Here is a 26,306-nt window from a genome sequence, read left to right as displayed (position 1 = left end):
GAGGTCCTCTGGCACTGCAGGCAATTCAAATGGTCCTTCCATGCCTCAGTTTCACAGTATAAAGAAGTGATCCCATCCCTGCTCATCTTCACCAAGGAAATACGTATCAAAAAAAAAAAAAAAAAAAATGCAAGGGACACAAGGGACACAGTCATTATGGTGATGGGAGGACACAGGTAAGTACATTAGAAGAACACAAGGAAATTCTGAGCAGAGACATTCGCTGTACCAGTTCAAGGAGAGTGAGTTCTCAAAGTTCTCAGTGGCTGGAAAATGCAAAGAGGGAAGGAGGTAGGACCCTTGCACCTACCTCTCCTTGGTATGTTCAGGACTGGCAGAGCCAGGAGAGGGACTCATTCCAACTTCAGGGTGGTGGGATGTGGTTAAACGTGTAATGGAGTACTACTAGCCACCAGTGGGTATCTGTACACTTCTCTGTTGTCTGCCATCAAAATAGCATCTCCCTCCTCCTTAAAAATAAGTTATTAGGAGTAGAGAGGATTGGAAGGGACTCTCTGGATCATCAAATCCAATCCCTTGCTGCATTAATCACATCAGATTTATCCTTCTCATAATCAAGTACCACTTTATGTGTGCTCCTAAGGGAAGACGGTCCCAGAATCTCACTGCTTTAACTCGTAGCTTCCCCTAATTTCCAGTGTATGCTTAGTCATGGCCCGTTTGTTCAATAGTAGGTACCTGGCACAGAAGCAAGAATTTTAACATAGTTTTCTTAAAATAATCACTCAGAAAAACCTATCCACAAAAAATGATGAGATTGCAAAAAGGAAGATGCAAGGTCAGGTAGTGAGAATGGCAAGGCCTTAGCTCACATTTCTTACATATGCTTTGTAGTACAGATTTTACATAATCGCCTGCCGTTAATCTTGTGAGATCTGGTTGAGGTACAAGGCAAAAGCAGTCATTCAACAAAGGAACTTCCTTGCTATTCTTCTCCACAGTAGTTATTGTGTTACCCTTTATTTCTTCTGCCAGGTGTAACTAACCCTGAGCTAAATATTTGACCATTTTTCTCCTTCTTGGCAGGCTTATTGCTTAACTCTACAACCATTACCTGTACAGCATCTTCGGGCTGTCAGAGTTGCATTTCCCCATTTTACAGGTTAGGAAGTGAATCCCAGAGCTATCATCAGATGAATTGCCCAAGGGCACACAGAAAGTCTGTGACAAAAGCCAGAAAAAAATTCAACCCACACAGCTGCAAGGGCAGCTTTCCACCTCTCAAATGCCCCTGCTTCAGCACAGTCTAACTCACTCTAAGTCATACAAATGCTACACAGAGAAAAGGGGTTAGACACAACACTCCGCTTTGTGACACACTGTATCCTGCATGCCATGAGTATGATGCATGCGCTAGACCCTTGATTTGATTGATTTACAGTCTAGTCCTGTTAATTAAACAGAGTGCACAATGAATGAGGCAATGGGGGAAAAAATAAGGTGAATGTAGCCTATTTGAAAAAGGCAGAGGTGCAAAAGTGCTGAGCCGAGTTACACGGTGCAGCACGCATTAGTTCTGATCCCATTCCATTGAGAGCAATACACGTGTAGTCATCCATGCTTTGATCGGTTCATTAGTGCACAGCATAAGCTTCTAGAGCAACTAAGGAGGAGGGCTCACTTGGCAAAAACAGGTTTGCGACTAGGACACTGGAATCCCACGTTTGCCTATTTACCTTGGCAGGTATTCTGATGGGAGGTGTCAGAGCTGATAGAGCTGATGTGAATACCAGCATGTGGGATTTAGTCACTCTTATTTCAGTGCTCCTGGGAAAGAAATGCTCTCTGAAGCTTTTTTTTTTTTTTTTTTTTTTTTTTTTGGTCACCGTTTAAATGTCATAAGAATGATGCAGTGCCCATCCAAATGTTCCTAACAAATTAAAATATTTTATTAGTCCATAATCTGAAAAGCATGGCTATGATTGCTATTAAAATCAAAGTTTTGCAGAGGGAACAATGTCAGTGGGTCTAAGATGCATGCAAATATATTTAGTTGCCATAAAGATATCAGGGGTCAGATAGGCAGCTGATCTCTGGGCTGTTTTACCTCAGCTTCGAACGGTGAGTGCCTGTGTCTGTCTTGCTTATTTGGATGGTTTCGGAGAAAGCATCAGTGATGTTCCTATGAACCTGCCTCGTGGTTGCCCCCTCCCTGATAAGCCCTGTGAACCTGTGGTCCCATCCTGCTGATTTGGAGTGGGAGGAGCTGATGTTTTCCCCTCCCAAATTTACATCCATCCCTTTCTCCAGGCACAGCTGCTGGGTGAGTGTGGCTCTGCCCTCCCAGGCATTTTCACAACACTGTCACGTAAACGAGCAAAAAGTGGTAATCTCTTTGTGGCTATATTGTGATCATAATACTCTTTTTTATGTAGCTGCGTGTCCCTAACTCAGTCCTACATAGAGTATCCACAAGGTCACCAGCTTCTAGTGGAAACGAAGAGAGATTGAGAGGCTTGATTTCTCAGGCAGGTTTTAAAGTACAGTATGTGAATAGTTTGGGTAAGGAATGACCAGAGTGGGGAGATATGATACCTGATTGCAAATACTTACAAAGTTGTGAGCCTGAAGGTTAGAAAAAGTTATTGAGAGAAGTATATAGAAGTCAGCACAAGGTATAATGTGATGAAGATGAAGCTGGAGAAAATCAGTGTGGCAAGCAGGAAATTTCCATCAGGTAGAAAAGATTTGCTCATGACTCTGAGGAAAGCTCTGGACTTCCCACTGGGATATTTGGATTGGCACTCATCAAAACCTGATAAAATCCTTGATGGCCCTCGCTCGCAAAGGAAACATGGCAGAATGGAATTTAATAGGACTTTTTCAGTGATACTCTTTGTTCTGTAAAGCTGTTTTGCACATGGATATGCGTGTCATTGCCTGTGCATGCTGCATACACATACCTAACCCTCTTGGACGGGAGTGGCTTAGCCAGCCAGTGAAATCACACAAAGCTCTCAGCCCATCATTTGCAGTCACATCGCTCCTTGAAGCAAATGCCCCAGCAATGACATAACTGAGGGCTGTCATATCTGCTCGGCACATGCTCCTGCCAGACACCGTGCGAAATCAGTGGTTTCTTTAGACTTATTTTCTCCTTCCGCCCCTTCCTCTTGTGGCTAACCCTAATGGAGAGCTGCTGTCTAGAGGCCCCATTAGGAAGACTCATCTGGTTAAGAGTGCTGGCCGGCTAGGAGCAGGGCTGTCTTATGGCGAAACCTGTCAGTGTGTCCTATGGGGAGCTGGGTTGGCAAAGTGGCTCCACTGGGTTCTGCAGCATGGAGCGTCTGGCTAGCTATCGGAAGGGGAGCAATGGGGCAGATTCCATACAGCAATATCTGCTATGGCCTCTTAGCACTTCAGGGCTCGAATGGCAGCTGGGACCCAGGTTCCTGTATTCATGGGCTTGCATGTTGATTTATGTTCTTGGCTAAATAAAGCAGGGAGGAAGAGTTTTAACATAAATTGGTTAAAATGCACAGAACTCTAGCAAATCCTGATAAAGGGCATCTGGAAAACTTGCTGAAGAACAGATTCTCAAATCTTTCTGATTGAAATTTAGCATGTTTTCCAACAGAATCCTGCAGCCAGATCTCAGCCTCATCTTGCACATGTGCCGCCATCATGGCTATTGCTGGTTTTAGCCTTGCAGCTTCCCACTGCTACTGCTCCCCCATCACAACCGGGCTCAGGCAGATCCCGCACTGCTTTCTCCTCCTCCCACCCACCTCTGCCTGTTGTTGTGTGCAGCCTTTCTGTGTGTCACACCACATTTTCACAGGGATACTTCAGGCAGGGCATGTCCAGAGCAACCTTTCTCTCCCTGGGCCTCAGCAGGTTTAGCCATTAGCGTCATATAACTGCTGTGCCTCTAGAGTGACCTAACTCATGTGCGCTGGGTGTGAGGGTTTGCAATGAAATGCAGCTCTCCGTTCAGCAGTGCCAGAACCAGCACGGCTTTCCCACTGGCACTGATGAGTTTAATCACATCATTAGTAGGTGTGACACTGCAGCCTCCAAAGATGAGCTCTTTATTCTAACACAGCTTGCAATGTGTTTGCTGGAGATGCCATCTGTGCCTGCACTGCCTTCATTAGGAGAGAAAGCATAAGCATTTTCTGAAGTTGGTTGATATTTCTGTGAAGATTTCTTGCTGAGAAACCACTGCTCTGCTAGAGGTTGAGACCTCTTACCTGAAAGGGAGCTGGGAAGCACCATCACCTCCAATGCCTAAATAGGCCAGATAGATGATTAGAAAGTGTACCATAGGGAACTGTCCTCAATTGGCTTACAAGATTTTGTCAAGAAGGGACAATCTATCTACTATATTGCTGAAAGTTTTTCATCTAGGTAAAGTACTAAAGCTGCAGCCTGTAGTCTGAAGTACAATAAATTTTCAGAAAAGCAGGCGCAGATTTATTTTTTTGAAGACACGTTCAGTTTTTGTATGTCTGTATTGTGATAATGCACAAAAATCTCTGGGTTGCCAGCCCAGTTTTGGATACAACAGATGCAATTAAGATTTGCATGAGCATATGTGAGCTTCTAACCCCCTCAAAAGCTCCTTATTCTGTTATAGATTTATGGAGATACTCGCTTGTCAGCCAGCAGGCTACATACTCACAGTATGTCACTGCTACTCGATGGCTTTCACAGACAACAAACCAGGAGCTGCCAGACAGCTGCCACTGTCCAGCAGAGCTACTGCATATAAAGAAAAGAACTGCATGTACAGGGAGTTCCCATGCCCTGCATTGCATTAAATTTCTGTATCTGTGCTGCCAGCCCTATGCTCAGTGAATCTGACATTAATAAGAAATAGATTTCCAAAGAATCAAGCCTAATGCATTTTGAATATTATTATGATTAATACCAAGGCAGTTGAACTGATTATCTAGCATCCAGAAGTTAAGTAATGGAGTCTTATCTAAATCATGTGTACTCATCAGTCAGGAATGGCCCTGGCTGCAGACAAAGACAGAGTATTGCTAGTTACCTGGAGGGGAGTCACTGTCAGGACAGAGAGAGGGACGATGGAAGGGGAGATTATGAGATACCAATCCGAAAGCATTTTAGCATAGAGTGATAGCACATGCAAGTGCTTTATTGTTACTATTTCCTAAGCGGCATTTCTCAAGCCATTATGAGACTTTTTGCTTTTATATCACCAGCTTAGGATTTATTGGTCAAGTCTTCTTCCTACTTTCCCAAACCAGAAATGGAGATGATTTTCATTCTGTCTGTAGCCAGAAAAGTAGAATGCTGATGGACATGTTTCTTGCAGCATGATGGTTTCACTTATCCTTTACCAGATTAGCTTTTGCACATTTAAACACTTCTTGTAGTATTATCAGCTCACTGCAAAATGATAATGTAGATCAGTCATGGATAATTTCTGTTGGTACTTGCAGGCCTCAAAGGCGACAGATCCCCTTTAAAGTTGGAACCAGCTGACAGCTGTGCTGTTTCATGGACATTGCATCTCTGCTAAAAACAACTGTAGTGTGGTATAAGGATCTCTAACATTGTGGAGCCAAATCAGTAAATCCATATGGTGCCTCACTAACTAGCTGACAGCTGGAGTTTGAGTGGCCTTTCCAGTACCTACTGTTATCTGGACAGTGACCAGGAGAAAGGTGGTTAGTCAGCAGCTTTTAAACAGCCCAGAGGTGGTGCCCATGTTGGGGCTGTGGCATGGAAGACAACCAGCCTACCACCTGCATGTTAATCCTCTGCACAGCAACCGTATGGTGAGACTCCCAGGAAACCACCATGGTCTCCCACCAGTGAATCCCTCCTTGCACTACCTCTTCCTGCAGCTGCCTGAGATCTGCAGCGCAGGGGCTCGTCATTCTGTGCCATACTATGCTTTTGGTAGGTGGCTTTGAGGGTCTGGAGGCTGATCACCTCTTGTTCTGGTAAGACACTCACATTAGGACAAGATTTTACAGAGCCAGTGGGGCCTTGCTGACCTCTTTGTTGAGTGCTTTCCAAATTATAGCAGTGGGGGCTTTCTCAGCTGCTACCCCTGACGGCTGGCCAGGTCCTGGACACACTTGCTCTGCCCCCACGTGTCCACAGCTGAAGAGGGCATGACCGCAGTTCCTCACAATGTATGCCCTAGAGTTGGAGATCTTGGTTTTCAGAGCATTTCTTTCTTATATGAAAGCAAGGAACTGACCTTTTCTCCTTTCCAGCCTGTTTGTATGGCCCTTTCATACCTACGGCTCCTGCTCTCTTGAGTTCTGGGAACAAAACAAAAGGGGTGAACTGTGGTAGGGAGCACACCAAATAGAATATTGGCAAACATAGTTAAAAATATATGTCTGATTATTCCTCTGTTTCCCTTTTCTTAACCATCCTCTGCATTAGCGCTGGCAGTTTTAGATGGCAGATAATATAACAGAGAGGACTCTTGGGTACAGGCAGCTCTTACAGCAGCAGTGATTTATCTCAGGCAGTTTTTAGGTAGCAGAATTTACCTCTAGTTACAGCCACCCCTCCATGTCTGCCCCCCCCTCATCTGCATAAGTAATTGGCAGCTTGTTAATGGCTCATTAGGAATGCTGAAAACCGTGGGATTAAAACACACTCAGTGGAGCAGAAAGGAGGGGAAGGGGGAGAAAGGATGTTGTCCCTGCTTGCAAATTACACTGCTTGATTCAACGTGATTCAGAATTACAGGTCATAAAGCAACTAGATTGTTAAATGAAGTAAGGAAGAACAATGTGAATGGCAGACTTTATTTTTAGACTTATGTTTAAACACAGTATGTGCATCTGGGGGGAACAACCAGTCCCTTTCAAAACAGTCCTACTGATAGCAGAAAGGTCTTGCCTCCTTCTCAGCTTCACATTAACCCTGCCTGGTCCGCTCTCCCTGCTCCGAGCATGTCCCTCTGCTCCTTAGGTTGCATCACAGTAGGGACATTGGGTTCCTTTGCCCATGGTCTCTCTGAGGAATTCCAACCCTCTTCCTTCTGGCAGCAGGAAACCTGCATCTCCCCTGTTTTGGGCAAGGCTGGCATACCAAGGTTAGCTGCATGTGGGTAGGAGAAACAGCTCCTAGTTGCTATTATGCACGCTGTAAATCACAGAAAAGCCCTGTGATCTCTTGCACGTTCCTGTAAGATGCCTTTAATCACTGGCATGCAGACAGGTAGGCAGCAATCCCCCACACTGCAGTGCTACCAGTGCCTGCAACTGGAAGACATGATTAGGTGGACAGAGGATTAAGAGGAGATCAGATCTGCCATTTGCAGAAAGTGGAGGAGATGATACATGCAGAGATGGCTGGTGAAGAAAAGAAAAGGCCAAAGTAGCTGAAATGTCTGCAGGAAGCTTTCTATAGTTGGTCAGTTATTTTTAAGCTCATGATCAGCACTGGTTGTGACAGCATGAACAGCAGAGGAAAAGACCCTGCTCCCTTGAAAGCCCTCCAGCATCCTAATAGATCAACAGCAGTCTAGAACACTGTGATCTTTCTCCTGCTTGCGGCCACCACCATCCCTGGCAAAGGATTTACACTGAATGAAAGGGCTGAAACAAGTGTGACTGTTTAACCAGGATGCTCTTACAGCATGAATAGAGTGTGTGGAAAGAAAACAAGAACATCTGTGGAACTTCTGCTTGGAAATGATGTAATTGAATCACATTGGAGTTTTTTCATGCAAGAAATTGCAACTTGACCAGCATATCCAGGAACACACCTGAGAGACCTGAAGCTGAGAACAATGATCTTGAGAGAGTTTGCAATGCCATCTTTCGAGCTGTTTAGAAGAGCAGGGATCTGGGACATCAGCCAGAGCTCAGCTCAACCTTGGGGCTGGTGTGGCCACATAACATGCTGCCTTTCAGAGTCATGAAAGGACCTTTGGGATTTTAAGGTCAAAGTAATTCTGATGACAATGCAGTCTAAGCTACATCCAACACCTTTCTTTCTAGATAAGCTGAAACATGCTGCTAATGCCGAGGTCGTGGTTCAATCCCTGTATAGGCTATGCTGACGGTTGGACTTGATGATCTCCACAGGTCCCTTCCAACCTTACCATTCTATGATTCTATATGATGGAATGACTGGCTGGATAGATGAGGGGAGAGCAATGGATGTTGCATACGTTGACTTCAGCAAGGCTTTTGACACTGTCTCCCATAATATCTTCCTAGATAAGCTCAGGAAGTGTGGGTTAGACGAGTGGACAGTGAGGTGGATTGAGAACTGGCTGAAAGGCAGAGCTCAGAGGGTTGTCATCAGTGGTGTGGAGTCTAGTTGGAGGCCTGTGGCTAGTGGCATCCCCCAGGGCTCAGTACTGGGTCCCATCCTGTTCAACTTTTTCATCAGTGACCTGGATGAGGGGACAGAGTGCTTCCTCAGCAAGTTTGCTGATGATACCAAGCTGGGAGGAGTGGCTGATACACCAGAGGGCTGTGCTGCCATTCAGGGAGACCTGGACAGGCTGGAGAGTTGGGCGGAGAGGAACCTCATGAGGTTCAACAAGGGCAAGTGCAGGGTCCTGCACCTAGGGAGAAATAACCCTAGGCACCAGTACAAGCTGGGGGCTGACCTGCTGGAGAGCAGCTCTGCAGAGAAGGACCTGGGAGTGCTGGTGGGTGACACATTGACCATGAGCCAGCAATGTGCCCTTGTGGCCAAGAAGGCCAATGGTCTCCTGGGGTGCATTAGGAAGAGTGTTGCCAGCAGGTCGAGGGAGGTGATCCTGCCCCTCTCCTCAGCCCTGGGGAGGCCTCATCTCGAGTACTGTGTCCAGTTCTGGGCTCCCCAGTACAAGAGAGACATGGAGCTACTGGAGAGAGTCCAGCGTAGGGCTACGAGGATGATCAGAGAGCTGGAGCATCTGCCTTATGAGGAACGGCTGTGAGAGCTGGGCCTCTTCAGCCTGGGGAAGAGAAGACTGAGGGGGGATCTTATCAATGTGTATAAGTACCTGAAGGGAGAGTGTGAAGGGGACGGTGACAAACTCTTTTCAGTTGTCCCATGTGGCAGGACAAGAGGCAATGGGCAGAAACTGAAGCACAGGAAGTTCCGCCTGACTGTGAGGGGGAATTTCTTCCCTGTGAGAGTGATGGAGCACTGGACCAGGTTGCCCAGAGAGGTTGTGGAGTCTCCTTCTCTGGAGATATTCAAGGCCTGTCTGGATGCAACCCTGTCTACCATGCTCTAGGTGACCCTGCTGAGCAGGGAGGTTGGACTAGATGATCTCCAGAGGTCCCTTCCAACCTTACCGATCCTATGATTCTAATAGATAGTATTCAGGAAAATCACATCCAGCCACAACAGGCACTTGAACACAGCTACTGCTGAAGTAAACCCCTTGGGTACTTAAGAGCTTATTGAGGTAACAGTTATGACTAGGAAGTGCAGGACAGAATCTATAGCTAATGTTTAATAAAGCCCAAATCTGACTGGCATGTCAGGGTTAATCCTTCTACTTCACAAAAGGTGCCCAGGAATCTGTCAGACTCACACAGGCAAAAACCTGTCACATCTGAGAGGAAAAGGTGTCTTAAGTCTGCTGGGTCCAGCATGGATGGCAAGGAAATAGTATCTCATCCTAGTTCTCCAGCAAGGACTGCATACAGCCTTTGCCTTGTCCCTGAGAAGTTACTCTCTCACCCCCCCCCCCAACCAGATTTGATAAACTTTAACTTACAAGAGCACAATCTACAGCAGTTGTGTTTGTTTTTCTCCAGGAGTTCAGCTTTGCCAAACAAAGAAGCTTTTCGTGTTTCTCAGTTGCATTGCTTTTTTTTTGTCCTCATTTCCTCTCAGGTGACCCAGTCACCTGTGGCTTTTACTCATACAAAACAGTCCAGATCTGCTGAATAACATACACTGCCCACAGCAGGAATTAATGTATCCTGATGGGGAAATACATCTGGCTGCTGGGAGAAGGTTCAGAGCTAAGTATTTTTGAGGGATCATCCAGCTAACGTCTAAAGGAGATATGTTCTGGTGCAGCCCAGCCTGGGCTGGTAGCCAGGTCTGCAATTAAGAGCCCAGGTCATCTGTAAACACAGCAGCAGGAACAAAAACAGCAATTCAGGAATGTGTGTCTTATCTTCAGATCTAAAAAGAGCTGATTTGTTGAGTGTATTCTTCTGGAAAGAAATGGTGCCAAGGTCTCTAACACTGCTACATGATTCTGTATAAAACTCAAACACCTAAACTTCGTGCAAAAGCGAAGTTCAGCTAATGCCACACATACGAAGACACCTACTGCTTGTGACTTTCCCAAGGCAGCAACAGGAGCAGAACCTCCTCAAAGTATGCCAGTAGCTGTAAGAAAGCTGTTAAAGATCATGCAAAGGAAATGCCAAATGGCCAACAAGAAAAGCAAAGCACTAACTCTTTTATTTCAAAGTTGAGAAGAAAATTGCACAAGGAAGGAAAATAAAGCATCAGCTTCTTAGCATATACCAGAGACAAAATTCCATTCTTAGCTGTCACTTAATACCATGAAGCAACCTTCAGCAGTGAGCACAGAAAGGACAACTCAGTCCTCCAACCCCGAACGGTGCTTTTAGGGTACAGCTCTGGAGTTACCTTGTGGCCTGGAGAGGGAAAGCAAGGGTGGCCACCAAGCCCTACCTTTAGCATGTTAGGATCTGGATTCTCACAAGTCCAAAATTCTCATGGGGGCTTTTCAGCCTTGGTCTGGTTTTGATTTCCAGGGTCTCACTGAGAATGGCCCAAACTGCTGATGCATCACACTACCTTAGCTGGAGCACTGCCACTCCCCTACTAGTCGCTGTACTGGCAAACTCATCGGGGAGTGTCATCTTATTCCTTCCTAACCAGCTAGATATCATTCAGAAAGCTGGGACAAGGAGAATTCTTTCCTAAGATATGAATTTTCCTTCCTAGCAGACAAACCTAGAGTCTTGTAATACTGCTTGTACATAGCACTTGTATAGCTTTACATCTTCAAAGTGCTGTACTAGCATTAACTAATTATCTCTCCCCCAATGGTCATTAATGCTGGCCTCTTACGAATCTCTCCCAGTTCCCCAAGGCTCTGATCTAATACAGCAATAAGCTGCTCAAAGGGAGTGGCTGGTTATCCTGCAGTCTGCAGGCTTGGATGTGTAATAAGGCTTCAGAGCAAAGCTCAGATGCCCAGGAGTATCAGAAACGTGTCTGTAGACTAGATGATGCCTTTGGGAGTATCCACTAGTAAGCAATGCAAACTAGTAGGTGATACTGAGACGCTGAGATGGAGACAGTAAGAAGAAAGAAACTTCAACAGCTCTGAGGATATGCAGTGGTTGCTCAATTCATTACCAGGAAGGTGTAGCAGACTGAAAGAGCAAAGCGGGGGGAATAACATGGGCATGTGGGCAGGGGGAGTTGATCTAGGAAGAGAAAGTTAGAGAACTAAAAATGTCAAGCTAAATTAGACAGCCATGTCAGTGGGATAGGAGGCCAGTCTGCAAGTCTATGAAGCATTGAAGTAACTTGGAGAAAAGGTGAGCTTGGCAGCATCATAGGATTTAAGTGGAGAAGATAATTTAGGCTACATGTCTTAAGAGCAAAACTCTCAGCCAGGTTATGGAGCATCTCCAAGGAAGATGGTGGAGTGCCACTATTTGAGGACAGTTTATCCTTACTTGTGAATATGAGCTGAATGGTGTCTGGGCTCTCCCCATCCCTGACTCCCAAGAGGAAAGGGAAGGTGGGGTGGAAGATGACTTGAGTCTTTCAGAAAAGACACAGAAGTAGCATGCTACTGACAAGCATCCGCTCTACATGGTTGCTTATTTCAGAGCCTGACAGGCCCAACTCTGCAAAAAGAGGATTGACTGAAGCAAATTTTCAGCCTTGCTCCAAAAACACAATAATGTTGCCTTCTAGAGCCAAGGACAAACTAGCCCTGCAAAGGGGAAACACAGAATCCTGGATTTTTAGCCTAGTTTTATTGCATCATTTTGTGCTCATGCCTTTGGCAATGACAGGTCCTGTAAGTGAATATGCAGCTTTGGGAATCACATATATCTGCACCGGCACAACACAGATCACAGCAAATACATGGTATGGAAGGAACTGCTGTCACTTTGGGCACCCTCTGCTTCCTATGGCATCAGCAGGTTAATCCATCTGTGCTAAGCTCAAAATCATTTTGCTACATCAGCAAATAATAGAGTGCAGCCAAGTGAAGATTGGCAAGTCCCGTCTTAGTGCTCACTTACTCTACAGTCTTAGAGCAGAGCCTTTCTCTGCCTTCCTGCATCTGTGAAATGGGAATTTTAATCCTAAAACTGGCCTGTGAGTGGTGCAATAAGGGTTCTGTCAAAGGCAATGCTTTAAAGTGTAATAGTCAACCTTACGTACTAAGCTAGACATTGGAGCGGTTTTATAGTGTAGTTTAATGTATGCCTTTTCTGTATATAGTTAGCTAGTAGGTGCATGACTTTTAGCATTTTTCTCTCAGGAATGTGTCACCCTATTTGCAGTGCACAGAACACCTCGCAAGCTCTTATCTATGAACCTAACTGAGGCATATTTGGGGAGCCATACAGTTTTGGAGATTGCTTGGCTTGTTTTTTCCTTAAGCTAAATTTGATTATTAATTATTACTGGATTTATTTTTAGTTAAAAAAAAAAATATCCTACATGGCATATGGCTGACATGAGTGCTTGGCAATTGCTGGATGCCACCATGTGAGCTAAGCCAAGATTGTGTCATTACATCCTCAGGACAACCATTGACACTTCACTGGCAATTCTTCACCAGAATGTGTCTAAAACAGACCAAAGACCTGGACTGTATTTTGGTTTATTAGAAATGAATTAGATCTACTGGTTTCTCTGCTGTGCTTTGGGGGCCAGATTCTCAAGTGATGTAAGTCAGGGTACTCCCATTCAAGCACTACAGCAGTTCTAGCAAGCTGAGGATCAGGCTCATAGATTCTGAACTCCTGTAAGACTAGTTCAAAAGGGAGTTAAATGTCCTCAATATGTTATACTACCTGTAATTTCTGATGATCCTGCAAGATTCAGGATATTGCAAATTTAGAGAGCTTTTGCAATAAGTAATCATTCTGAGATTGCTGGAAAGTGGAAGGGTTAGTGCTACTCAAAGGGGAACAAAATAAGCATTAGCACAAAACATTTTTTGCAACAGTCAACTTTGATGTATGTCATGTTCTGTCAATAACATTTCCTTGAAGCCCTTATCAAGAAGGGAAAGCAAGTCATAAAAGCTGGAAATGCAGGAATGAACTAAAATTGTAGCCAGGGTTTAAAAGGAACAAACAAAGGAAGGAATATTTCCATTCCAGTTCATTCCATTTCCAGTTTGGAGCAGCAAGTTGAGAACATGCTAGCCAGGCATCTCTGAACAGGAGGCCTAGAGCTGCAATGAACTTTTTATCTTCAGGCATCTCAATACTGAGCATCCCTGCACTTAGGAATGAAAAATGCTCCGGAGATTTTTTCTTTTATTTTTTCCTTTTCTTTCCTTCCCCTCAACCCCTTGAAATGAGACTGTTTTAGTATTAGAAGCAGAGCCAGTCTGCAGAACTGCATACAATGTTGCAAGCCCAGGTTTGAATTCAAACCCCAGAGAGGTCCGAGTCCCACACGCTGTGCAGTGAGCCTGCTAAGCATTGTGCCCATTTCACAACCCAGTCCAATATACCTCTCAACACTGTCTTGGTTGCTGCCCGCCACTGCAGTTTACCTCGGTACTGACCATTCCCTGCACTAGTTCTGCTTTAATTAAACAGAGAAACCTGTGGGAGCTTGGGAAAGTTGGGTGCTTGGAAGAGAGCTTTTGTGTGTACAAGAAACATTTTCATCCAAACAAGCACTATGACTTCATTATTTTGAATAGTCACACATGTGCAGGAAACCTAGACACCAGATATCTTCTCCTCCTAATTTTTCACAGGACTAGAGAGATTTCTGTCCATTTGGCTCTGTTGCAGTGCTACAAAGGCATCAGCACTTGTTTTTTTCATGTCCGTAATGAGACAAGCAGTCTTCCAAGCAGTGCCACAAGCGTGCCCTCTCATCACCAGTAGAACCTCAGACACTTTGCCCTCAGCAGAAGCAAATGCTGGAGACGTGCAGCCATACTGCTTCCGGCACCGCCTGTTCTTATTAATTAGCTGTTCCCCCACAGATGGTGTTTCTCCTGCAGAAGGATAGAACAGAGAAAAATTTGTCCTGCTCAGAGACACTTGTTTAGAAATCTCTAGTGAATATGAAGGTAAATCCATCTGCTTTCAAATGGTTTGCATGCACCCACCTGCTGGATTCACATGCCCCGGAGATGGTTGGACCCTGATGAAGAAAGGGGTTTTCCCTCACTTAGTGAACCCCAACTGGTCTTTGCTTACGGGCTCTTCCCTTTCCACACTCTCCAAAGGGGCCAGCTTTCCTTCCTCTATTAAATGGCATATTCCTGTGTTTAAAAGCCTCTTCTTTACAAGCAGACCACCCTTTTGCAGTGCGGTCCTGCAGTTATTTATGTATTCCAAGCATTCTTTGAAAAGGCCTGTAGCAGTTTTACAAAATCTTTCATGCAATTAGGTGATGCACAGATGCCAGTGCATGTCTTTCAGTAAGCGTTACTCAAGAGGGACGAACCTCACTCTGCATTTCTGGTGGGTGCCTCACTGCACTGAGCTCCAATAAAACTCGGAGCAGTATTTTGTTGAATGTTCTGTTTCTTGTGTTGCCTGCTGGTTCATCAGCCTGTATGGTCTGAGTGTGTTCTTGGCATTTTGTCATATGATTTCTTTATACGCCCATTTTGGGAGGAGAGGATATCATTTATACATGACACTCCCAATCCATCATGTTAACTAGGTGGGTGCCCAGGGAGGCAGTAGCCAGAACAGCCTTTCTGAACACCTCCTTCCAGAGGTAGCTTGCAGGGTGGCCCTGAGTTTGCCCACATCACATCGGGGCTATTTCCTTCCCTGGAACTCGGATAACTCAGATTTTCTCCTGCCTTTGCTCTCACGCAGGTTGGAGGACACACTATGCTGCCTATCCGCTGGATGCCTCCAGAGAGCATCATGTACAGGAAGTTCACTACAGAGAGTGATGTCTGGAGCTTCGGGGTGATCCTCTGGGAGATCTTCACTTATGGGAAGCAGCCCTGGTTTCAGCTCTCAAACACAGAGGTACGGCAGTGCTGAGACTCCCCTCAGCTGGAAACTTCTTTTTCCCGTCACTCATTTCCAGATTACTTACAAAGCAATTTGTATGCTGATGGTCTTCGTCCTGGCACCTGCAATATTTTCTCACTACATCCTTTTTCAGGCAGGGAGAAAAAAATCACTTCATTGTGGGAGAAACATCATTATCTCCATTTAAGAAGTAGGGAAACTGAGGCATGCAGGAATCAAATGGCTCTGCCAAAGCCATGTAATGGTTCATCCTCAGTCACTGTCTTCTAAATTCCTAATGCACCTCCGTAACAACCTTGTCTGATAAACCCCTGGATGCTGCCAGAACTGGGGATACCCAAATTATTGCTGGGCTCTAAGTTCTGTGATACCCTCTATTTCCCCTGTTCTCTTCCTCTTTGCTTTGTAGCTGAGGCTCTTGATATATTACTGCAGTCTTCAGTTTGTGAGACCGTGTTTGAGGCATGTTATATGGCATGTGGCACAGTTCTGTGGGACTTTTTGCCATAGGGATATTTATTAGATGATCTCTCCATGTTCATTGAGAACAGGACTCAAGGGACTGGTTGGTCCTTATTATTTCTTTGAATAGCAGAAGTTGCAGCCTTTTTTTACACTGTAAAAAATTTCCGGGGAGAATGGCTGGGATTAGCACAGTACCAGAGCTGAGGTTTGAGGTACATCAGCAGAAATGCATTGGAAGGTTTTTGCTCAGAATAGCAGGGAGTATTATAGAAGAAGAACACGATGCATTGATAGAGCAGTCTGTGGGAACCTTGCACATTTTTATCCTACTGTGTATCTAATGGATTTCAGCAATTTCACCTTTTGTAACGAGAAATGTGCATTTTCTGCTTTCTGGACACAGATCCCTTAATTAAGTGAGTTGCAGAGACGGCAAATCCAAGGTGTTGCTTTACATCTCTAATACTTGCCCATTCGTGTGCTCAATGGGGCCTGACTGTATATTCCAAAGTAGCACACGCAAACATTTTGGAGACACAAACAATGGAATAGACAACGACAGAAGTTATTTGTCACACTAATGAGCTGTTCTTGCATTTCCCTGGGAGGGTAAATACAAACACACACAAATGAGCACATGCAGCTTGTATGCAGGTGAAAGGTGCGCTGGATTAAGAGAGCTCAGCTGCCTCCGTGCTTTCTGCCTCAGTTTCCTTTGTGGGGCAGCAGGACTCAGAAGTCACCCCAAACCTTGGGGGAAGAGGGCTAGTGAAGATCTGCGCAGAGTTTCAAATGCAGCTGTACTGGTTTTCTTTCCATCCTTAGGGAGATCTTGTCTTTTGATTCTCTGTTGCTGCATGCACTTCTTTCTGAATTGAGGGTTCCCACTGTAGCCCATGCTTCCCTAGCAAGAGGGAGCTGCACTAGCTCTCATTTGGCTCATATGCCCATGGCTGTGGAGCTGTGGGCAGAACCACCGCGGTGGTTGCAGGGGTCTGACTCTTCCACCAGCTCCTGGATGGTGAGAAGCTAGAGCAAATCTCAGCAGCAGCCTGGCTGCAGCTGCAGAGCCTAGCGGGAGCTATTAAGCCCCGTGGAGGTGCAGGTCGGCACCAGGCTTCAGGCTGCCAAAACTGGACTGTGAGAAAGCACCAGGCTTGCCAAGTCCCATCATCACTGTTTGTGGACATTAGGTACAGCAAGGCTGGGATGCTCACTCCTTTCTCATGGCGTCCACATAGACTCATGTCCCAACAGTGGTTTTAGCAGGTTTGCTCAAGGCTGGAAGAGACCCTGCCTGAGCAGATGATAGGCGAATCAGAGACCTTCTCATCTGAAAGCCTCAGCTAGGCCATTAGCTCCTGTCTATGCCCTTCCTTCGCTCTGAAGGGAGAGGGCCCGCAACGGGCTCCTGTGCACATCCTGGAAATCTGTCAGAAACCATAACTCACCTCCTTCCCCAAGTCACTGCTACAGATAGCTTTGTGGGGATGCAGGCCTCTCTGCAGGCTGCAGTCTCCTTTCCCTGCTTTCAGCAGGTCCTAATCTCTTCCCTACATATTTATATGCAAACAGTGAAGCAGTTACTATCTGTTAAGATGTGTGGCAGACCCATTACTATTCAGAAATGAGAAATTCTAAGCACTGCTCGCTGGGTGGCTTCCCTCAACACACTGTTTGGGATCTGTGTTTATCTGCAGAGTGTGTCAGGTCACTGACACTCTGAGCTGCTGGGACTCATCAGCTCCAACCAAGGGTGCCAGACAGTGATAGCAGCTCTCTGACAAATCATATCCCAGTTCCTTTTGCATCCATTCCTCTGGTGAGCAAAACACAAACAGACACTTAGGGAAGTCTTTTCCAATGGCATCCCTCTGAAGAGGATTTTGATCTGTCCAGGAGATCCAGTTCTCTCATAAGCAGCCAGAGGAAGGTGTGAGCACTGCAGTTTTTATTCTCCATCACAAATGTGATCTGAGATGAAATGTTATTCTTTCAGCTGTTTTCTTACAGTGAGGCAAATTTGCCTTTGGAGATGGAGGTAGGAGGAGATGTTCTAAACTTTCCCCTGGAGAATTCTCCTGGGTTTTGTAATACAAAAGACTCTCGACTTTCAGGGGAGAAAGCATAATTTCAGCTGTGCAAAATATTAGTTTGTTTTGGGTTTGAGGCTTTCATTTTTTTTTTTTTTTATAGTAGGAAGAATTGATATCGCCAGTTAGAACTTCATATAATTTGTTCGTGACCTCCAGTTTCACGGGTGCAGTAAGGTAGCTAAGTGTCAAATGGTGAAAGTCTTTGTGTGCCATTAATGATGGTTTTAAACTGAAAAGTTTACCTCCAGCTGCAGTCTTGCACCTCTCCTAAACAGGTGAGATCTGTAGCCATATCTGGCAACAGACAGGATGACTCAGCTCCTCGGCACTCCCAATCCCTAAATGGTACAGGAACAGCACAAAGAATCAGGGATGGGACATCATCCAGGAACTTCCAGACTAGTGTTTGATGTTGCTTTTCTCTCTTTCAGGTCATTGAGTGCATTACCCAAGGCCGAGTTTTGGAAAGGCCTCGAGTCTGCCCCAAGGAGATTTACGACATCATGTTGGGCTGCTGGCAGAGAGAACCTCAGCAACGGCTCAACATCAAGGAGATCTACAAGATCCTTCATGCTCTGGGCAAGGCCACACCAATCTACCTGGACATCCTTGGCTAGCCATGGCCACTTGTCAAGAATCCTTGCTCCTTCCTTCTGCCTTTCCTTCCCTCTCCCCCTCCCAAGCCCCTCAGCTCCCAAGCAAACATCTTCATATAAACTCAAGTGCCTGCTACACATACAACACTGAAAACAAAACAAAACAAAAATCAAACCAACAAAAATCCCACAAAACAATGACCTGTAAGGCAGTTTGGCTTATATATATATTTATAGATATCTCTCTATATAACTTCTACACCAATACAGAAAGAAGCTGCTGTTACAGAAATTATAAGACTCAAAAAAAAAGAAAATGAAACAAAAAGGGAGAAAAAGCTACTTTAAAAGATATATATATATATATATATATATATATAATTAAAAATGACAAAAAAAAAAAAAGAAAAAAAAAAAAAAAAAAGAAAGAAAAGAGAAGGAATCTTCCCCCAGCAACTAAGCAGAGAATTGTAACCCTGCTGTGAGGCTACAGTCCAGGCTGTTGGGCAGGGCTCTAGATGGGCTGAGGCAGTGATGCTGTCCCAGGTGCGAGCCCTGGGAGGAAAGCCCTGCCCTGGTTGTATGATATGCACTGAATGTGTGAAACTAGTCCTCTGGTTCCTTCCTTCCCTCGCTCCCTCCTTTCCTGCCCACAGGTGATGGGCACCAAGCCAGGCCAGTGTCACTGGATGAACTCTCTTTTACAACCACTTTTCCCCCTTCCCTCTCTACCTCCCAATCCCTCCTCCACCACCTTCCTGCCTTCTTCTTCCCTTTGACATTTCAGGACAATTTTTCTAATTTGCTGGTTCTTAAATGTATAGACTCAAGGCTTTTGAACACACAGTCAAAGGATTGTGGCACCTACGGGTAAAACACACACCGGGACCCAGCTGCCCTCCCGCAGACAGCGAGTCGGCCAGACCCAGACCTCCCTCCTGCCCCGTGCTGACCACTGCCAGGGGTAGGAGAGCAGTGGGACCGAAGTGGCTGTGCGAGAGTCAAGGAGGGGTCCTGGAGACCCATTCCTGAATCATCCTCAACCCATTCTAGCGTACAAAACAGGAGTGTCATTTGCCCAGCAGAGATGGTGACTTTGGAAGGAATAACCCCCTCATCCCCCACCCTCTCTTTTCTCCTCACACTTCGTTTTTGCTAGAGGCCATGGGGTTATTCCCCCTCCCTCACCTGTCCACACCAAATTCATCCGTGGTGTAAGCCCTCAGTGGAGAGGGTGGCATCACCTCCTCCTAGCATGGGGGAAAGGCTGCAGTTTGCAGACCAGCTGGGAGTTTCCTTGTACCCTGTCTGGGCAGGTCTATGGGGTTATTACAACCCAGTGAACTTCCTCCCCTTTCTCTTCCTTTCCCCATTCCTGCCCCATGCTCAGGCACATGCCAGCAGGAGATAGGGAGGGGGACAAGGCTTGTGAGATGTCCAGGAACCTACCAGCACCTGCCTGCGGCCCAGTTGCTATTCTCCTCACGTCCCCAGCCCCTGAAAGGATTGATGCATCTGCCTTTGAGCTGTTGTGAAATGCAGAGGCTGAATAGCTCCACAGGCAGCCCCAGGAGGAGCGGGGAGGGAGGGGAAGGTGCCTCCAGGAGCAGACGGCTCAGCGGATGGCCACAGCGGCCAGCCTTGCATCTCAATGAGGAGAACGGCCTGACAGGCAGAAACAGCAGGTAGTGGGGACAGCAAGAGCTCAGCAGCAGTGTCCTCCATGCAGCTCACCTCCCTCAAGTCAGAAATAATCCCAAATTGGTGAAAGGCTAAATGTGATGCTGAATCCCATCTGTCTGGGGCGGACCCAGAAAATGAAACATTTCTGGTCTGTTTCTTCCTCCAGCTGATGGAGGACAGGGAAGGAGGGGTGGGAGGGGGAGGAGGACCTCAGCTTGGCAGCTGCTCCTGGGAGGAAAGCGCGAGTGGAGAGTGGGCGCCACAGGCATTGTCAAGGCAATTTTGAGAAGGCGACAACCATCAGCACAAAAATAGCCTGCTCAGATGTGGCGTTTGTCAGGAAGGGAATGCATATGGGGGAAGAGGAGAGAGAAAAGGGATCTTAGCTCCTTCTCCACAGCCTCAGCAGTGTTCAGGGGCTTGGCGTGAGAGGAGATGAATGAGTCTGACCAAAGCCTGGTCATGGCTGTCTGCTGAAAAGGAAGTTTTCTGCATACTCCCCTGAACCCCATCTCTTGCCAGTATCTACCTCCTCCCGTCCCCCGCTCCAGATCTGGCATGACTTGCTTTATAGTTTCAGACAAGGCAGGGAGCACTGTTGTAAGGAGGTTTGCGGTAAGAGCAGCAGCCATGGTGTTAGTCTGTGCTTGTGTGATAAGGGGTGTAAGCTTGTGGTGGGAGATGATGGGTGGTGGTAACTGCATGAGATCAAAGAGGCAGCCTTTCCCCTGCTGTCTGAGACATCTGAGATATAGATAGGGAACAGACTCATGTCAATGGAGGCTGGAAGGACTGTCACTGATGAGGCCTCAGCAGCCTACAGAGGTATAGAGCAGGGCAAGGGGCAGGAACTGCATACAGACACAAGCTACTTGCCACCCTGACCAGCGTTTTGCTGCTTTGGGACAGGATGTCTCCTGTTTTCCCCTCATCTGATTACTCAGTCTCATCTTTGGAAATGAAAAAGATAGATAGGTGATAAGGCTGCTGGCCCTGGCAGGGCTCGCTTTGCATGCAGGTTGTTTTGGCTAAAAGGACTGAAGCTGTCATACAACGGGAGAGCAAGCAATGGTTATTAATAGCCCTGTGCCTTCAAGAGAAAAACATTCCCTGGGGCGACCCATCTCTCACCCCAATGGCTTCCTGCTCATGTGGCTCTGACACTGTGCCAGATTGTGCAGCTTACTGTTTTGTCCGCCCCTCTCTCTAGCTCTCATTTCTCTTTCCGACAGTTTCACAGGTCTTATACTATGAAATTACTAACAGGCACTGTGTTCCCATAGTCAGTAGTAGTCCCCATATAACCGTGCTATACATCAGCTACAGCCTCCTTTCTCTCCCTCTTCCTTCCCCTCCTCTCCAACATCACCTCCCTGTCCCTTTTGCCAGTTCTTTGTATGGTCACAACAGCAAAGTGAGCTCAGGAGTAGAGCATGACCCCAGGCCTCAGTGTCACATGGTTAGGAATAAGTGGCCTCATGAGAGGCAAGAAAATGGGCCCCAGAAGACATGTTACTCCTTAGGCCAAGGTCTAGGCTGTCTGGCTGCCTTACTGTTAGTCCCACCAAGTGCAATGGCTGCCTTGGAAAAAGGTTCTTTTGTCAAAGCTAATTGTGAACAATTGCTCAGAAAAGCAAGATAAGCTACTGTGCTGCTGCGTGATGCCTCCCCTGCCACTGCTGCCCCGTGGACTGTTGGTGCTAGATGGAGATTTTTTTGGGGGGATGTATTGTTTTGTATTTGAAGAGACGATGGAAATTGCTACATGTCTTTTTTGGCATGAGAGTTTTTGGAGGGGACCAGGGAGAGCAGCTGTACTCAGTTACCAGTGAACTTTCTGAGACCTCATTTCCAGAAGCATTGTCCCTGGACCAGAAGTGGAGCTGCACAGCAACATGGGTGGTGGTGCTCTTCCCTGTAGGAAGAGGGGCTCTGGCACCCCACTGCATGCAGGGGGAGGAGGAAGAGAAGGTTTTGGGGGAAACCCTCTCAGAGCACCATATATCTGAGTGCAGAGTGCTCTCAGATGACAAGAGGAATGAGCTTATGCTCCTTCTCCACATCCGGGAGAGATACTTCTCATTGCTATGATTCTGCTAAGAGGCAAGAACTATTCCCATTGCCTGGGAAAACCAGGAGGTCACACACAACTCAGGGGTAAGCCAGGCCTAATTCCCAGGAAGGCGGTCTAACCACCAAGCTCCTCCAGCAGCATCTTTCTCAAGGAGCCTGTTAACAAGGAGCTGGAAGGAGTGCCAGTTTAGGCACCGTGGGATTGGCACTATCCTAGCAGCATGCTGCTCCCTTGCACTGAAAGTGCAAACACCAACTCGCTGACTAGGAGGTTGTCACTGAAATGATGGGTTTGGGGAGATGAAGGTGCTCTTTTGGTGGTACAGCTGGAAATTGCATGCTAGGACCCTAAACTGTGGGCAGTCGATATGGCTTTAGCCTTAGGGACTCATCAGTGATCTGTCTTTTCTAATCTACTGTTTTTTTCCATATCAGTCTGACAGGTTGCAGGATGAAAGCTGAGATGTAGCTGAGGAAAGACATGCAATGATCTGCCAGACTGAAAGTTCACCCTGTCTTCCACCGAGCTTTCCATTTGGTCTTTTCAAAATGTTCCTCAATGTATTCCTTTGGGGAGTGGAAAAGATACTGGATTGCCTCATTTCAGGCCTGTGCCTGGTCCCACTAGGTGCTGAATTTGCAGACAGTTAGTTCTGGAAGCATGTGCTGTACAGACAAATGTGAAAAATCTGGAATGCCTCTAGAGACACTGCTTGCTTGAGAGACATCATTAGCTATGAGCTGTCTGCTTGCCCCCAGGAGTGAGTGGAACAAGGTGAGAAAATATATGGGGAAATAAAAAAGCCAAAGAAAGGGAAAGGATGATTTTAGAAGGCAAGTGAGTATCTTTGCTTGGGAAATCAAAACTGGTTTAGGGAGTGTGATGTAGAATTTTAAATGGCAGGGTGGATAGCAACATACCAGAGCTCCAGGAAAAGCTAGCTGTAACACTGGGCAAATATTGTTTTTAAAAAAGGAGAAAGAAACCCATAAAAGCAAGAGACCATTTATCCCTGCAGGAAAAAAAATAGTCAGGGTTTGCTCTCCTTAGTTGTTTTGCCTCTGCAAGAAATACAAGTAAAACAAGGCCTCAGAAAAGCTAGGTTTTTCAGGGCCACAAATGTAAGAGCATAATGCTAACTGAACTGATTTCTTTCATGTGAAAGGCTCTTATTTCCCCAAATTTGAGTGTATGGGTCTCCCTGAGTTCAGAATATGGCTTAAAAACTGCAGACTTGGGTCCCTGCAAGCTCAAGAAACTAGAAATAGTTCTGAGCACTTGCCTGTCAGCTGTTTGTGTGACAGTCTGTGTGGAGAGCATGTTTTGTTCAGCATTGTGATTTTAGGCAATTCTGTTAAGGCTGTTAATTCCCCCCCCACCACGAGGGAACATCTATGTCTTTTGCCCAGTTATGACTCTTAATGGTAAATGAAGAGGCAAAGCAAGTAGCTGAATTTTTGTCATATGATATGCCCATCTTTGTTTCTTGACTTGTCCAGGAATCAGCTGAACAACTACAGTCATGGCTCATTCCCATACTTTCATAAACAGTTGTAGCTCTGTTGTCCTGTTGTAGGACAACAGTGAGCATAAGCAAGCTGAATAAATGGGAACCTGTCTGCGATGTCATGCTGTAGTGGCTCCTCTGATAACTGGAAGGCCTGGGGCATCAACACAGCTTCTCTGCAATGAGGATTAGCAGGTATGGGCATGCTTTGACACATCCCAAAATGCTTGTCCACCATTCAAACATGGTGGCTTTCTGATCAAGGTCACAGCCTTGGGATAAGTGAACTGCTTGTTTCCAAAGGAATACCAAGAACTGCATGGTGAAACATTCCTCTGTTCAGCACTGCTTTCCAGAAGTGAAAAAACTTTCTTAGCTCTAAGGTGCCACTCCACTCCCCATCCTCTCCAATCTCTTATACCTCTATGCATTTACTGTTTCTTCAATTAGCTGTTAGATCCCAAAAGATGGGCCCATCTTTACCACTCTTCCTCCAAGTAGGGATATTGAGTTTCAAGCCCAGAGCATACTGATATTTTCAAAACATCCATTCTGATTGGCAGTGTCATGAATGGCACAGGTAGAGATGTCAGTCACTGTTCCAAGAGGAACACAGGAGCATTCAATCTTTTCTGTGTCCCTTATTCTCTTCCAGTACACTACTAAGCAATGAAACAGTTCCCTGAGAGAAGTGATAAAGTCTCATTGCTTGCAGTGTTGAAAAGCTGAACTGAAGAAAGGGATAAGAGACCAAAGAGAAAGAAGAAAACAATCTCATAGCTTTCTTCCGGGGCTGGGCTGAGCTGATGGGTTGATTTCATAATGGTGTCTTTAATTTCTCACACTCCCAGTCCACCAGTTTTTTTCCAACTGTAAGAATGGCCACCTTTCCTCTTCTCTTCCAGTAACCCTTCCATTTTAGCATCTCTCACAGAAGAAGGGAGGCACAACAAATCTAACCATCTCTTCCTCATGCTGCCAGGAGTTCTCTATGGGAAACAGTCTCCCACCCCACAAGCAGCTGATTCTACAACTAAAAGCTTGAGTAGTTGTTCTGAGGGGGTGTTTAACTGCTGGACTACTGGCTTCTTAGGACAAGACCCCAGCAGGGAAGGACTCAAATACCTCTAAAGAAAATCATAGCTCTGGGAAGTCTGAATATTTTCCTGCACACTTTTCCTCACTCTCTGCTGGTTTCCAACCGCCCCAGTCTTTGTTGCTTGATATTTAGATAGCTGAGCTGCTGCATTCACTGCCTTCAGAGTGCAAAGGGCTGGTGAAACTGTTTGATTTTGATGTGGTAGGTGAGATAAGATGTCTCCCTCCACACTCTTCTTTTTCTCCCTCTGTGGCTCCTTTCCTTGCAGTTTTCAGGACTTGACTAGCAGAGTTTTTAAATGAAGTGAAAGTCTTAATGTGAGGTGAATCCCAAGACCACAAACATTTTAGACTTCAAACAGTGAGAAAATTGGCGCCGAACGATTCCGCACACAAAGCAGAAAACTTTCATTTCCTGCAGGCAGGATGGAATTGACTGTTATATTAAGACTTCAGAAGGAGCACCCTCCCGGAGTAATTTCACTGCTGTCAGGCAATGTTGACATCTAGATTAACCTCTGTGCAGTGAATTTTACAGCAAAGCTCATTGTAATGCATGTGGGGTGTCTCCTGTAAATCCCAGCTGAAGCCTGTAGTGTCCCACCCTTCTGCATGGGCGAAAGGGTCGGGGAGCAGCCGCTATCATTTTTGACCTCAGCAGAGTGTGACTCTAACCTCATCCAGGCCAGTTCTGCTGAAAATGATTTTCTACCCTGCCAAGTGCCAGTATCTCCAGCTTGTATTTTTTTTTAACTCCCTTAAGAAGTTTAAATCACTAGGATGACAGAATCTTTGCCGGTAACAAACAGCTCCCTTCATGTCTCCACCCAGCAACACAGTCCGAATTAAAAGGCACTAGTTAACCAGTGGTAATTAGGTGTTTGCACTTATTAACTCCAAAGCATGCAATCCCCAAGTGAGGGCACTGATCATACCTGATCCAGGACTGAATGATAGACAAACTCCCAGCTGATGTGAGAAGACTGCATTCAGTCCTACCTGCCAGCCTACAGATGCACAATTAACTCTATCTACTGAACCAAAACTGCATGAATTAAAGCAGTTCACACAGTTCATTCAGTGCAAGACAGAGGACATTGCATAAGAAGTCTCATGACTTCTGAACGCGTTGCTCCAGCTGTTAAGTTGGAAGCTCAGGCCAGGGCAAAACCCCTCTGCCTTTCTCTGTAACAGTGGGCTGAGCAGTAACAGTCCCCAGGCAGAACAACAGCTTCTCTCTCTTTGTGTGTAGAGACCATCTTGTCTGTGTGTCCCAGATGCATCTCTGAGATGCACTTCTGTGTGATAAAATATCAGCATCTGAAATACTGGAAGACAGAGGGAAGGAAACTATTTTCTTTTTTTCTTTTTCTTTTTTCTTTTTTTGTCAAATCTTCTTATTCATGGGATTCTTCAAAGTTGGACATTCCTCTACAGTCATCTGCAGAAAGTTCTAGGCAAGAGACAGACTATCAGGTGCTGAACAGGTTAGTCACCAACCTCAGAAGCAAAATCTCAATAGTACTTGCAGAAATCACTTTCAGAGCCTACCTCTGCTCTCATCAACAACTCCTAGCAGTAGGTTTATTGTTTTGTTTATGAAAGGCC

General features: G+C 45.9%; 1 protein-coding gene and 1 long non-coding RNA gene across 5 annotated transcripts in view; one reads left to right on the top strand and one right to left on the bottom strand.

Annotated features, from left to right (window-relative positions):
* NTRK3 (neurotrophic receptor tyrosine kinase 3) overlaps window positions 1-18,664 on the top strand; it is a 232,473-nt gene extending 213,809 nt beyond the window's left edge. For all 4 annotated transcript variants that reach the window (XM_062583546.1, XM_062583549.1, XM_062583547.1 and 1 more), the window contains 2 exons: window positions 15,015-15,173; window positions 18,172-18,664. In XM_062583546.1, coding sequence (XP_062439530.1) covers window positions 15,015-15,173; window positions 18,172-18,357 — 345 coding nt within the window. In that variant the 3' untranslated portion in view covers window positions 18,358-18,664. The remainder of the gene's footprint in view (window positions 1-15,014; window positions 15,174-18,171) is intronic.
* LOC134144537 (uncharacterized) overlaps window positions 1-26,306 on the bottom strand; it is a 75,870-nt gene that overhangs the window by 29,135 nt on the left and 20,429 nt on the right. The window lies entirely within an intron of this gene.

This window comes from Rhea pennata, chromosome 10 (assembly GCF_028389875.1).
Source record: "Rhea pennata isolate bPtePen1 chromosome 10, bPtePen1.pri, whole genome shotgun sequence".
Lineage (NCBI taxonomy): Eukaryota > Metazoa > Chordata > Aves > Rheiformes > Rheidae > Rhea > Rhea pennata.
The sequence above is the reverse complement of the archived record's forward strand: the minus strand, read 5'-3'. Positions and strand labels throughout refer to the sequence as shown.